Genomic DNA, 16,318 nt, shown 5'->3' on the forward strand with positions numbered 1-16,318 from the left:
TGTTATCATGGAATCTTTTACCGAAGAAAATGAATTTTTATATACACCATGTACATCCCACAGTCTCATTTTTAAAAATGTCCTATGCAAATTAAGATACCACAATATTTCACGATCAGTTTAATAAAACCATAACATCTGCCACCATAAAACACATTCCCTCCTCCCACGCTGAAAGAATTGCATCCTACTCACGAAATAAATCGAATAAAACAAATCGAAGGAACTCTGTACAACCATGTAACGACTCTATCTTGAGTCCTTTCATGCTCGCCAATTCGTCCATCTCGATTCACTCGGAAGCAAGTGGAAGGGTTAACAAAAGCCTCCCGAAAGGGGTCAGGATCCTCCTGAATCGAGCGATTAGGATTCAACCGAATTTCCAAATCGTTCGAAATGGCTCCCGATTGCTTTCTCTCCGTCGAGCTGTCAAACAAATCGATTCCACATCGGATCAGGGAATTGCTCCGTGCCTACACTCCTAAACACATCTGTATACAATATCGTAAATTATGCAACCGTACGCGGGCATCGAGGTACTGTATCGTGGTGTGCATGCATATGCAAACGGCGTGACGCATTCGCATTCATGTATGTAGATTCGAGACGGTCTGGGATCGTTTTGAGAAGCAATCGACCGGTCGACGTAGTGCCCCATATTGTTGGACCGACATGAATGCGAAGTAAAACGTGGATAAACGGTGGTAAGGAGCTTCCTCGAATTTTCTTAGACTGGCTCGTTTAGTGAACGACCGGGGATATTCGTTCTTAGAATCGATTGACTCTAGTTGTGAACGTCTGAGAAGCTAAAAGTTGATTCTCACTGGTTCAAGAAACGCGACGCTTGAGGAATAATAGCGACGCTTAAACACTGTCGTGATAGAATGTTCGATTCTTTTCCAGTGCGAATAATCGTCTCTGTCTCAATACTGATGATTGCTGCTTCGACCGTTTCTATACTTATACTAGCTCTTTGGAAATACCCTTTTCTGGGAAAGATAAATTCGAAATAATTGACATAGATGCAAGTTAAACGCAAAAGTGTGTGTCTTATACTTGGCATGCTTATTATTACGATTAAATAAATTAGAAATTTAAGGCTTTTACTCGTTTGGAAGCAATTTGCCAAATTAGTATTCCAGGTAATTAGTTTCATAAGACGGCCAAATAACACACTAATATTTTATACTGTACATGTATGAATTGACAAGGTTATAACAAGTAAAAACTGTAGTGTGATCAATGAGACTTTATTTAAAAAAGTGCTTTAACTTGTATAAAATATACTACACATCTAAGTCTACCAATTTCTGTAAGTTGTTTGTAAATATCTTTCGTGTCAAACATGACTAATTAAGCTATACATGGAATATGTGTAAATAATAAATCTATAAATACAGATGACAGAAAAGTATTGTATACTCCAACACAAGTAGGTACTTTGCTAATACAGTCAACCCTACTATAACACGTTTAACTCGTATCGCGGTATAAGGAGTTCAAAATTGATGTAAATCAAAATAATTCGTACCACCGTAATTAATTTCAACTTACTTACTTTAAATTTTAATTTCAACCGTAAAGGCATATATGTATATGATAGAAACATCAAGTTTTAAGACTACCCCCCGTAGCAATTTTTGCTCTGGGTTACATGGAACCGCGTTATAGAAGGGTTCACTGTATGATTACATTTCTATCCATATTTTTATTCTGTCTTCACCACATTAATAAAAATTGAAATAATTTAATCAAATTTTCTGTTTAAGAATGAACGTCGCTTTAGTATCATATTTGTCAGTGAGTATGAATTCACTCAAATTCTCCATAAGCAACATTTCGCACGGAGTCAAATTACAAACAGAAAACGTGCACTGAATACTTTTTGGTATTGCCAGAAAAGTTTGTAGATGTAAATTTAATGTGACTCTGAAGGCGAAAATGGAATGCCTTTGATGACAGTTTCATGAGGTTCTCTTAACGATGCTAAGGGCGCAGCTGTTGCACTGGGGAAATGCATACATATGTAATTTGTTCGCGTTCAACGGCTGTTTCCATATTACAGAAATGGATGAGGCACGAATTAGTGTAACTAAGAAGAAAAATAAGGTGTTCATTTGTTTCAAGTTGGAATAGAATTTTCAGAGAATGGTGTTATATTCTGTAATTAGATTCTTTTGGTTTAAAATGTCAAAATATTTTTTCGGATTTTCTTGAAAAATTGCTGATAACTAGTATGAATAAATAAACTTAAAAGTGTTTTCGCCTCTTTATTCTTTCTCCCATTTTGCTATACAATTTTCTGTTGCATAACATCATGTACATGGAAACAGGAAACAGTGTGAATGGATATTTCACGTTTACTGCAATTATACATTTACAATTGTTTTATATCTTTTCTAGCAAAGTTATTAGGCGTCTCCTGGCATGCAGATGTGTGCTAATTAATTTCTTTAGTACATGTTTTGCAAATTTCCCTGACTTCCTTCATGTTGCTTCCGTGATTGGGAAATTTTCAATATTTAATCAATTTCTGCATTTCTATCCAGAATTGCATATGAAATAACTATTTAATAAAATACGTGTCTATTAAACCTAATCCTGTTCAATAAATAGAGACATTTCTTTACATATTTTTTTCCATTTTTATAGACGTAGTACTCTATTATACAGTATCTACTACTGTCATTTATAGGTAATGTACACTTACATAATTCTTTTATCCCAATATTCTGATCTACCACTTTTTTTATTACATAAATGTGCTTTATTTTTAAGCTTGAAAGAGTTTCCAAGTAAGCATACTTGTAGAATAATTTTCTTCATAATTATTACGCGTTATTATGTGTTTAAATAAACAACTTTTATCTAATTAAATTCTCATGTCATATTTTATTTTTATTAGAAAAATTTTTAAAACAATTCCCACAATAATTAATTTGAGCAGTAGGTATAATCACATGTTCGAAAATCGCATATTTGTCTAAAGAATATTTAAACAATTAAATTTTTATTTATGAGAGGAAAATCTCTTATCAGATTAATACATGATATCATTTTTACTCTCAATAGATGTTGCCCTATAATCATGAATCTAGCTATCTATTTAGTTTATCTATCTGCCCGACTATCAATCTATATATTTATATATTTATCTACTTATCTATTCATCTATCTATCTAGCTCGCTACTTACATGCACTGTAGAGATAAAAAGACTTCCAGCACGATGGCACAGGGGCAAGGCACAAGGGCAACACTGTCTATGAATTAATAACGAATCCCTAATCACGTAAATATGCACATACACTTGGCTATCAAAACAAAAGAACGCGTTAGTGTATCCAACTTAAGAAATGTAGATCATAGGGAAGAAATTATATAATGGCCAATGGCTAATGGTTGATAAGACACACATTCCTCTCGTTAAACTTTTTTTCATGTGTATACATAATGTATAATATCTAGGCATTCATGATATCCACCTATCTATCTTTTTATCAGTAATTTATTTGTCTGTCCATGTATTTAGCTATTTATCTATCTACACAAATATTTATTTATTTATCTCTCCAATTAATGCTGCTAAGCAATCACTAATAATTCTCTACTATAATTCACACAAGCACAGGCAAACGTTTTTCCGTCTTCATAATCTAACAATCTTTTAATTCTCCATTCCGATTTTTTATCAAATGAGTCGATCTTCTTTTATTACCAATAAACTCACAGAAGCATGAAGCTCCGACTAGACAGCCATATTTCTTCCTGCAGACTGCAAGCCGAGAAGTCCTTCACGCAAACGCGAGTCTCGAGGCCGATTTTATTGCGATAGGAGACGGTACAAGGAATCAGGGCCACGTTCACAGCCAGACCGTACAATGGCGAGTCGAGATGAAATATATTTATACAACTTACCGTGTGCAGAAGATCCCTGAGGTGAGACGAACGAGCCGCCACCCTCGAGGACTTTGTCCTTCGAACCGTCACCAAGCTGCACTCCTTGCTCGATAGGATTCTCGGCATCGTGTTTGATCTGACCAATCGATACTCGTCCCCCGTATACCTCCTTTTCTTCCTGAACGTACCACACAGCATGGTTACTCGATGCTCTCAAATTTGTCAGCGAAAAGTCACTGGCCGATCATCGATGACGTTATGTCAGGCTTCGGGATCGTTACTCTTCTCCTTTCACTCGGCGAAGCACGCAAGCTCGATCGAACGATCAAACTCAAGCAACCAGCAACAATTCCAGTCACGAGTGAGTTAAAGTCATCACGTAAATGTCCCTTTAATTGGTAGTAAACGCACAGACTGATACGGTCCTGGATTTGCGACGCTCCATCCACACATACGTACACACACAACCGGAAACCGAATATATTTTTCTCGCCGCTACGGCAGCATGGCGCCGCGTACAGATTCCTGCATCTATTTAACCGTCCTCTTGCTCCTCGACCGCCCCCGCTTAACCAACCCTCTCGTCCCTTTTATTCTTCGATGCTCTCCTCGCGTTTTCCAAATCGGGCTTTCTTCGCTTTCGGCATCTCTTTACGCCCCCTTCTCCTTCTTCACTCCTCCTGTTGCTTCCAGAGAGTCCACTCTTGCACTACACCCACGTACTAATTAAGAACCACGAGGATGACACGACTCGTGCGCTCGCGCCACGGGACCCCGTCTGAGCGCGAGGGATCCAGGCGATCGAGGTGATCGACCGGTAAAAGGAACTGGTCGCGTCGATATCTGGATCGGCCGTGACAACTCTGCCTTCGTGCAACTCACGCAGAACGGATTCACTGTCTCGAAACAATCCCTTTTGTCCCAGGGAAACGTTCAGAGTTTATGTCGTTGACTCTCCTCGATGTCCTTCGATCTCTTCTTTTGATTTGGCTCCTTTGACTCAGCGACGTCTGTTGAAGATTAAAAGACCTCGTTGATCCTCGAATCGATTCCCTTTGACTAGCGTTTAGACGTGTTAGAGATGAAACTCAATTTTCACTGGTGTTCTTGGAGCAAGGGATAACGTGGGAGCTTTTTCGAGCAGTGACTCTGCCGACACGTTTTCTGAGATTGTTCACGCGCCGATGGTTCACCTGTTGTGCAACCACCTTCTTCAATCGGTCGACGGTTAATTAACGGAATCTCAGCCAGCTCGAGTCGCAGTGAGAGCCGAGAGTCGACTGAAGGCATAAGGCTCCGGTTGTGGTCGTCGAAGGAACCCCACCACGTTGATTTCAACAACACCCGGCACCCAGTCCGACCAGACGACCTGGTCGCGTGGCGCTCGGCACAGATACGCAGTGTTTCTCAAAATCCTCTCCCTTTTCCTCCTTCTACCCGCCTTTCGATCCTTGCTGTTTATGTCCTCTAATGGGCCCTTGGACCAGCACTCCATAAACATTTGCAGATTCGTGAAATAGTTATTTTCGATTTGGATCTCAGTTAAATGTTGATTTAGCAAACGATAGAAATCGATGTTGCGTGCTTGAAAATGTGTTTGCAGGTTTTATGCTCTTGAAATGAATTGAAGTTCGTTTTATACTTTATTGTTATAACTGTAAGTTTCTCTGGATTTGGTATATAGTATTGTACTAATAAACTGGCTACTGATATTTTTTAAGCATTTGGGTAGAATCATGTATTTTCTTTCATTGAGTTTTAGTTTGAAGATGCTTTTAGAAACCTTATGTAGTAAAAGAAATGAAAACGTAATGAGAGAAGGCGAAAAATAGAACGATTGCGACAGATACAACTGAGTAGAGAAGCAGATGCATTAATAGAATTAAAAGGAAACTATTTTTGTGCACTAAAGAGTAAGACATGACGATTCTTAATTTTAGTTTAGCGACGAGTGATTAGTTAGAATTTCCTGTTATATTTTTGCACATTCACGAGAAGAATATTGAAACTGTATAATATGCTCTGGGTGTAAGATACAAATGAAAGATTTAACTAAATTTATATTACTTTCGGAAATAATAGTTAAAATTTGTTTTTAAACAAAAATATGTGAATGATTCCTTAATATGAAGTTCATACTAATTTACCTACAAATTAAAGCAACTAAAATATGAAGAATTTTTGTTATTCGAAAAAGTGCAAAGCTAACGATAAATTTTAAAGAAAAAATAGGTACTAAGAATAATTAACTGACTATAATTTCCCTTGTAAATTATCAAACTACATCTGTATCAATATTTTCATACCTTTCAAATTAACACATATATTTAAGTACCTATTCTAGATTTTTACTATATTTAGTTTCTTGTAATTGTGATAGAATCTTTTACTTTACTTAATTCAACTCCGTTGACAATATCTGAAAAGGTTTAGTACCTACAGTGCTTGTCAAAGATCATCATCTCCTGTGGTATACATATTTTTAGGTGCTTCGATATTTTGGCGAGTATTATATCGTTATCTATTGTAAACAAATATATACTTACTAATTTATGATGTGTCTGTCTTATCAACCATCAAATCCCACAATTTTGTTGTTCAATCTATCACAGAGATCGCTAAATTGACGCCAAGTGTATGCACACTTATTTTTAGCACGAATCCCAGCCAAGTTCAGAATTCTTTCTCCTAGGAAGACAATGCATCTCATTTCACTTCCTCTGAGAAATTTCTGGTTACACAACGGAGCAGCTCGCAGGAGGCACGCCTATATGGATGAGATAATCTCGAAGGACTCATTGCAGTGGAAAAAACGAGGAAGTATCGAGATCCAGGTGACCCAGTTTGCGCTCTTGAATTTCAGAATAGGCGTTCTTTCATATTCCAAGGATCTATTGTGGCGAGGCGAATGATACCACCGAGCCGACCCAGGCATTCAGTTTGGGTGAAACGAGCTTTCAGTGATAAAGCTCGCGTGAAATGTAGTTCGTTGTGAAGAGGACAGTGTTATCAAAAGAGAGCTTCTATTTTGTTGCAGGATATTAGTGGATGCATACAGATGGTATGATTAAGGGTGTGAATAATTTCACTCTTTATCACCAGTCCATGATTAGTGTAATGAACTCGTTATACCTTCACTCATTTATTATTCAATTTCTTATTCACAATTTATGTAGCTTTAGAGCAATCGTACTAACAAATAACCTATGGAAATTAATAAACTATTGTTTGTCTGTACTGAGTAGTTCTAGTAGGATTATAGTGACTTTTTTATATCAGTTTATATTGAAATGTAATTAAACTGAGAGACGTTTATAAAATTCATGCAAACTTTTTATGAAGAATATCCATTCCATACACTATGACTTACTGTTAAATTCATTCACCAGATTTTTATAAAAATCTCCAAAAGCACAGATGTAAAACCTTGATAAAAGTACGTCTCTGTTAATTAATTATTGCTTATCTAATTTAATTTCTAAGTTCATGCACTTTGAAGCGTGAGGAAACAAATGAATAGGCAATTAAATGTGTACTGCAATCCAGTTGTTCGACCATAAACTTTCATTATTTGAACGAAAATCTCCGCATCATGGATAGATTCAGTTAGCTTTTATTATTATCTAAAGAATCGAATTATGTGAAGTATTTTATTCTCTGATTGTGCTCGAATAAATAAAATTCTATTAATATTTCCCCTCCATATCTATTACGTTCAGAATAGTCTTCAAAGGATGTAGGTCAGCAGACTCAAAATGCATCCGATGACATCCGACACCTTACATAACTCTGCTAAATATCGTTATTAATTTCACGTCCGAAGGTCCTTTTCATGCGTGAATATCTGTGGTTTGAACGAGTCCCGCTCGTTTCTCGCGCCAACGAAAACGTATTATTTTCATGTATCCTATCCATGATCACTGGTCATTGATCAAGAGTATCGAGTGCTTCCTGTTACGAATCGCTGCAAGCATAAAAGCCTCCTCAAGGTTTCATGGCACGGATAATGAATCGACAGATGCACGAACGTGTAGGACGTATTATTGGCTTGCATCACGAAAAAATGATTTAATATCCTTCGTCGAGACAATTTGGATAGGTTGATATAAATACTGCCAATGATTTTGAGGATTCGTTTTACATTAAACTGTAAATACGATACGTCAGCGTGAAAGAAAATATTATCCTGTTCCGTGAGCCTGCTTGCATAATATACGACGTTTTTTATATAGTGTATGCTAATAATAAGATTCAAGAAATTGCATTTTAATATAAGAGACTTGTAAAGCTTGGATGAGAATGTGTCGAGTTACTTTTTTCTTGTATATCCAGAATATCTTATTTTTGTTATAGATGCAAACTTGTAAAAGGAAAACGTAAGAAACATAACTAATCTTTTTTGTTTAATTGAAATAATATTTTACAATATGACTTAAAATATTCAGTTTCTAATCGTAACACAAAAATTCCTTGAAGCTTAAACTCCATCGTGCAATTTCTAAAATTTTATTTTTTTCTAGGCACTTCTGAATTTCTTCTACCTTGCAAAATTTTGCCTATGCATCCTTTTTGTAAAAGAAGGTATACAAAATGAATGGTTCAAAGGTAACAAGTTCAATTACAATTCGCTATGTCTCAAGTGTAAATTGTTTCTGTGAATATAATTTTCAAATTGGTTGTTGAAACGCAACCTCTGCAAATAAATGCATGTTTGCAAAAATAATATTCTGAACACAATCAGTAAAAAGTTCCCAACCTTAACAGACTGGTATCTGCAAATGGCATGCCCTTAAGCGCTACAAATTGTATTACCCCCAAATATTTCAGTCCCTCTATTTTCTTTAAAAAGTCTTTTTAAAGGAAGAATCCCCAAAGAAACACCTGACACCCTCAATCTTTCCCAATTTATCCAAATTACACAGTATTCTTTAAATCCAATAAGGACAAATGATTCAATTATTTTTTCGTTTGGTCGTAATACAACCTGCCAACCTCTGTGCCTGTCTAACGCAACGCAAGTATATAATTTACGCCATAAAGCCCTACCGAGTTGACCACCACGTTTGGTGACTAACAAAATAGCTTTGTGATTGGCATATTTGCATCAGAATCAGAGCGATAACTACACATGACTGAGTGCAATGAGTACTACGTAACGAGGGTGTTTCGTGCACCCTTTGCTGAAGAAAGCGGATATGTAATTTTCGAGTGACTCATGTGGGAACACCTAGAAACGAGCATTTTGCGAAACAAATTTCATATCATGCAAGACCAAGTGTCAATCGAATTTACTCTTTTGAAGGGGCAATCAAATTTTATATCCTCGATTACTAATCGAGAGTTATTGCAGTTTCGGCAAGTAACTAAATTTGATGCTGTTGAGTACATAAACCGTATCACTATTAAATTTTAATTATAACTTGATTATTAGACGGTCTGTCGTACTCCATCCCGTTAACGACGAACTATGAAAGGGTCTGGAAGCGTATAATTAATCCATTAATCTCTGGAGTCTTAGATAGCCGATGAAATGGCGGAAACTTCCTAAATTAAGTTTTCCTCACAGCTTAGCAGAAGGTATACATACTCATTTCACTTTCTTTAATTAATTTTATTATTTAAAGAGTCATTGAAAAGTAACAAAACAGCAACAGCAATTTAGGGTGTTTTGCAATCCGTTAACGCATTGATCGAAAGAGGCCAATTAACTGGTTATGTGAATACTACTCTGTATTCTCTGTTTTAACTGATAGGTATATTCGGTGTAGCAATTGAATATAAACACTCGCGTCGAATGAGATAATATTATATCAGGTCATGTTATCTATTCTGAATAAAATTGATTAACCCTTTATCAATTATTATTAACTTCTTTTTATTCGTTTGTAACGTTTTCGAACCATAGCAGGAATGAACTACAGATTATTTAAAAAATAATAGAATGTAAATCGTAGTGACAGAAAAAAATGGGAGTAACTTGTCTTCCATTTCTTTCTCATACATAATGGCTATCATAAAAATCGAGCAACAGTTGTTCAGAACCACTTATCCGGAACTAGACAGTTACTATCTTAAAAGTGCTGTCATCTAACCAAGAAGAAAATCCAATAAATGCTGTCGCGTAGGATCAGCTACCTACTTTTCTGAAATGAAAATGTTATGTGTGAAAGGCGCCTCGATAAAAAAGAAATAATTGGAGAAATGTAGACAGATATAATGTTGGTTTATATTGTCAGAACAATATTGCTCTAATTATATTTCAAAGAGCACTCGAGTCTAGAAAAATTTGTAATTATGGAGAGGAATTTATTACGAAATTATGAAAGAAATTTATACAGAGAATTATGTCAATGAAATATGAGGAATGTCAAGAAGATATTTATACTATTATATGATATATTGGTATATATTCTTTGCGAGATGAGAGCATAAAAGGTAAAAAGATTTGAACTGAAATTAAAATATTAAGGTACCACGTGATTGCATTTTTATGCCATATTTCTTATCTATACGTTAATATACACTTTGATAAACAAATTTTGTATACTATTTAGAACCGAGCATAGAAAAGTAAATATAGCTAGTAATAATAATTTTTTTTTTTAAAACATCACGAATGACCGCTTTTTTATGATGCTCTATGTCAGAAGACCCGCCCTCCCTCCAGCTTAAAAGAAGAAGTCAACCACTTTGTGCATCCACTTGATAAAATTTCGTGTAAAAATTTGAGAATCCCTGGTGCATGCAGGTTTTACCTGCGGGATACGCATGCGCCACGACCGACAGATGTTTCCTCCTCGCCAACTGTTGCACGCTACAGCGACAAGAGGCGAAGCTGCATCTGATTTACTAAAGAAAGAAAGAAGATGAGAAGAAAGGAAGAAAAATCCATCTTTCCTGTCCTCCCCTCGCCCCTCTTGCACTCAAGGCCACAGAATAGAGGAGTGGAAGAAGGTGGTAAGAAAGAAAGAGGAAGGGAGACGAAGAGGTTCGTGCTCGCCTTTTGGTCGAAAGGATCCCCAAAGGACATGCTTCGAGGGGGTGGACCGCCTCTATTTAGACCCGTGAACGCAGCTCTTATGTCGTTAGATCCGATCAATCCCACCGATAAACGAAACGATCGCGTCAGACGGGACCTTAGCCAAGTTACTGACCCAAAAGTTAGATCTATTGGACATTCAATTTTTCTGGTTTAAAGTGCCCATGGTTTTACTGCCTGTTTATTGCCCATAATACTTGAGACTTCTTTTATGGGGAACCCAATCTTTGTGGTAATTCACGGTACAAGTTTCGGAATTTGGGATACGAATATAATAACGCTAACTAGATTATTCTAAGTCAGTCATCTCAATTTCAATATTCTTAAAGTATAATAGAAATTCAAAATGTTGTTCTAGTTGAACATTATGAATGCAATTTGAAATCATGTATTATTTTGCAAATTTGCAAAATATTGCATTATTATCATTGTTTCTCTGATTTCAAATTTACAGTCTAGATTTTCTATCTTCATCTTAGACCAGTGTACTTTCATATTCTACAATTAAGTTATGATTATTATACTATTTTTAAACTGCAAGTTTATAGTGACAAAGTATTTTTTATGTAATTATATGTATATTAAATGGAACACTTCATGTATTCAATCCAATGTATGAATTATTGCTATTGTAAATACTAGTACAATAGTGGTATTGAATTAAAATTAAATAATAAATATTTCATTGACACATAATGAGCAACAAATGTCCATTTGTGTTAAAAATAGAGTCCATAGTAGAAGTTTATGTACAATAGTATCCATCTATTGCTTTTAATTGTCCCGTTAAATTTGTATAAATAATTATTAGTACACTACTTGTTGGCCCTATAAAAATATAATTCAATAACATGAAGATCATGCAAAGCAACATTATTTAAACCCCACTGTCCTCATCAAAACCGTAACACAAATCATCTTCAAAAGCTACCCGCCAATTATTGTTCATATCACTGATTCACTATCTCATCTCTAATACAACAATTAAGGAAACAGACGAAATAGGTTCACCTAAAGTTAATGGTCAAAGGCTACCGTCGAGAGGGACAGTTTCTCAGTTAACAACGTCATCGATGTGTTCAGCGAACGACGAACCACCTGCTCACCTCTACGATTCGCGTTACAATCGCTACAACGAGATTTATCGTGTACAGAATATCGAGTGGCAAGGGTACCGGCAGTTCTTATTACAGCTTATTAAGCGGCAGTAAACCGCGTATCCATGATCCAGGAACCGGTCACGAGCGAGAAGCAGATCCCTCGTATCACCTGCTTCTAGCTCCATCCTCGTTAGAGTCCCTTCACCGAAGCGTGGCTCTTCCTCTTTCTCTTTTCCAGTCTCGGTCGCGTCTCCGTTCCTCATTTTTTTTTCCGCGTTTCAGACCGCAAGATACCTTTCCAAGGGCTCCTCTCGTTGGCGAGCTCCGTGCCACAGGCCTGCCGCCCTATTTTGCTCACCCTCCTTAACGATCTCTCCCTTGGACCTTTACGTCGTTTCCGATCACGTCATAATGGCGATTTGATTTGAAATCAGAGTTCCTACGTCGTGATTTAAAATTCACGAATGGATTCTTGTATAAAATGGTTCATGATGTCCTTTTAAAGTTTCGAATATGGAAATGTGGTCATTTGGACTAAAAGGCAGCGTAATCTGTTTATTTTATACTGGTCACACAGCTGTGGAAGCATTAGTGATTGAGTTGATCGTATAAAAAGGAAATAATGGGGAATTAATGCATTACAATGTTACAAAATTTTGTAGAACCAAACAACAGAAGTGACTTTATTTTGGAATTATTAGCGATTTAAATTAAAAATATCTATTTTGCATTCTGGAGGAATGTTTTATTAGTTTCTGTTTTAAAAGTAAAAAGGTTCTTTAGGGTACTTTCTTTTGGTTAAGAAGTTTTTTAAACTTTAACTAGCCCTTCACATACCAAACTTCAATATTACTCCAAGTTTAAAACGATAAAATAATAATTAAAATAAACAAATTTTAAGTATAATTTCCAGTTTTTAAAATTTTTAATTATTCAACTTTTATATATTCGGAGTTTCCAAATTTTCACATGTACCAATTTTTTAAACGACAAATCTCCAATAATTCGGTTTGATTAATCATAGATATTACATATTCTGTTCTTCTGTTCAGTTTTAGACGAAATTTAAATGATTACATTAATTGAAATTTTTAAATTGAATTTGCAATTTACAGGCTTACATGAAGCTGATCTAATGAAAGTAGATATGATTACACATTTGCAGTGAGTCATAGTATTACTGACAGAGGCAGATGTTTCGGATTGGACTGTTCATTTGGTTTTTACCATATTTTTACGCAACTGTTTCCAGATATTAAATTCTCGTATGTCGTGTTAAATTAATAATGTAAGAGAAGATAATATGTTCTGATACGTATCTTTCTGTAAATTATATTTTACTCCATTTATGAATCCCTTGAATGAAGAAGGACGAATCTCGCCTGCATGTCAATAAATATGTTTTTAATGAATAAATTCTACGACTCACTTTGATTATAGATTATAGCGATAAAACTTAATTTCAAATAATATGGTTCCCAACCAAAAATTAAAACCTCATACACTTTCTCTCAATAAAACTAGTATATTAATAATAATAATAAAAATAGAAATAATGCATTAAACAGTTACTTCTGCTTATTTCTATAAAATGCTTGTATTCCATAACGAAGCGTATTTACCATCTAATCTGTCAAAGAGTCCGCTGTAATTATCAAACTCTTTCTCGTTTCATTGACCACCGATGATCCGATTATAGGAAGATCGCTAACTTCACGGCACAACGATCGAGCACGATATTTATCTTCAGCTACCTTTCCAGAACCTGGACACCTTTTCCCTTCCTCCTAGCTCCGCGATGGACCATCATATCTTCCTTCTCGTCCCTCGTTCGGGGTCCTGTTCCTGTTGGCCGACCGTGCCACCTTCAAATCTCGGCCTTCGTCGAGGGGGAGGCGATTGCTTAACGACGCCAACCACCTGCCTCCATGAAGAGGAACACGTGCTGTCGCTACGAGGCAGCTGCAAGCCAAAGGACGAGTATATACGACGGGACAGACTTCCCCTGTTCTCTTGAGGTGCTGAGAGTGTTGGCCTCTGGGGGATACAGGTACAAAGGAGCGAGCCACGGGGCCGTGGATAAGCGTACTCGAACTGCGCGTCATTGCTTCTCGAACCTTCGATCTGTACCGAGACTCGCCTCCCCTCGGGCGCGACTAACAGCGTGAAGAGTTGCTACAGACGAGGCATAGGTGGACTTATGTATCATCTTACGAGAGTTTGCGTCATACGAGTTGGAGCTCCAAGTCGTGGAAAAGGAATCTCTGGGAGACAGTTTTAGTATCGAGACTGGAGAACTTAAATAATAGTATAGGATGATAGTACCTGGCCATCGAATTTGGGATGGCTCAAAATTTTAGAGTTACTTTAATGTTTTCCTTCGTGGAATTTATAAATTTTGCTTCTTAGCTGTAGATGCTTATGCATTTATAAGTATGCAAAGACGTACAAAATATCGTAAATTAAATACACTTTGTAGTACTTGGAGGATGAAACAAATCTCTAAGTAGGTTCCATTCCTCTAATTGTATTTATAAAAATAGAAATCTGTATATACATATATATATCCACAATCTCCTCATTATTAATTTTTCGCAGTTTAACATTGAAGTAGATTCCCAACTTTGATAGATTAGCAATATAAATCTTTATCACATTAATAAATTTACATTAGTAGAAGCTTTTGATTAAAATTTGATGCAATCATAAACTATTTTAATATCAAATTGAATATTCTCAATTTGCAAGCTGTTTTTGTGCCTAGATCGAATTTTGCAAAAATTTTGTATTCTCCAAATTTCTAAAGAGTTATTAGACACATATTCTGAGTGGTGTACAAAACTTTATGTACAGGTAACTCATGGAACCAAGCAAGTGGACGTGTTAATGAGAAAGTACATATTCAGAATTCGAAGGGAATCTCTGATTTCTTCCGCTACATCGATGAGGCAAATAATATTAAATACCACTGTTAGGTTCTAAAGCAAATGGCGAAATGTTTCACTTGCAATCAGTGTCCACAAACACTTGTGTTCCAAATAATATTGACATTGAAGATATTTTTCTACAAATTATTCTACAAATCTCTACAAATTTCTCTACAAATAATTAAACGATCTAAATAATTATTCACAATTAAATATTTTACGACATTTTTTAGACATACAACATATTACATATTACAAAGCTTCTACCCTGACCGTGAATAATTGTACTTCTTTAGATTTCAATATGTATTACTTCATTAACTACAATTATTATTCGAGAATATCATATGCAAAACTATGCGTCTCCTTTCACTCGCAGTGCTCAATCTATTCATTCCTAATCAGGAATCTTCAATCATGCGAAACAGTCGTATAATAGAAAAGCCCCATGAATTTCAATGCAGATACAGGTCCTGGAATTCTAAGGGTAAAATGTTTCTAGTTGTTCAACAAATCCCCAAAAAGATTAAGGGAGGAAAGCAGCAGATGGCAGATAGATGCTATGATAGGAGTTTTCTATTTCTTCGATTTTCTGCTCCGACTACGAAAAACAACATAAAAGAAAATGGACTCGCGTTCGGGAGTAAAGTTTTGCAGTCATGCTTGAGAAACCACTTACAATTTCTTCGGGTTTTGAACCCGATTTGCTTTATGCTACATAGTATTTTCTAGTGGGTATCAGATTTTGCCTAAATGCGAAGCACATTGAATTTTTAATCTTAGAGATCGCATATACTTTCTGCAAATTGACATATTTTTCTTTTGACTGTCAAAGCGTTTGAAAATACAAACTTATTGTAATAACAATTAGATTATTATGTTTCTAATACATGATCTATATACTGATATATAATATCTATGGCCATGTTTTGAACTCCTTTGGAGTTTCTGAATTTTCCAATATCTATACTATTAAGTATACAAAATATTTAAATGTAGGTATAAGAGATACATAAAATTATATATTAAGAAATTACAAATATCATTATATTTCTTCTTAATTATTTATAGTTAATTTTTAACATTATTTTAAGATACAGATATCTTGACAGAGTATATAATGTAAATTTTCTATTTCTGCAATATTTCACAAAAATCTTAAATGATTTATACCAACTTGGTCTGTATGCACTATAGATACTTATTATAATTTAAACATTACGATATTGTATAGATGAGATATCAATTCGATAAATGAGCAGCAATTTAAATTAGCTCTGTGCATTTTCTTTCCCTATCTCACTTGATAAGAGTGATGTATAATACAAAAAAAATGTAGCTTTTCATTTGATA

At 35.5% G+C, this 16,318-nt stretch overlaps 1 protein-coding gene across 2 annotated transcripts in view; it reads right to left on the reverse strand.

Annotated features, from left to right (window-relative positions):
• Nucleotides 1–16,318, reverse strand: part of LOC143184347 (uncharacterized) — a 242,548-nt gene that overhangs the window by 120,130 nt on the left and 106,100 nt on the right. The window contains exon 1 of one of the 2 annotated variants that reach the window (XM_076386545.1): nt 3,918–4,097. The exons of the other annotated variant lie outside the window; for it this stretch is intronic. Coding sequence (XP_076242660.1) covers nt 3,918–4,097 — 180 coding nt within the window. Of the gene's footprint in view, nt 1–3,917; nt 4,098–16,318 lie in introns of those variants that run through there. 2 annotated transcript variants of the gene reach the window in all.

Source organism: Calliopsis andreniformis, chromosome 1, assembly GCF_051401765.1.
Source record: "Calliopsis andreniformis isolate RMS-2024a chromosome 1, iyCalAndr_principal, whole genome shotgun sequence".
NCBI classification, from domain to species: Eukaryota; Metazoa; Arthropoda; class Insecta; order Hymenoptera; family Andrenidae; genus Calliopsis; species Calliopsis andreniformis.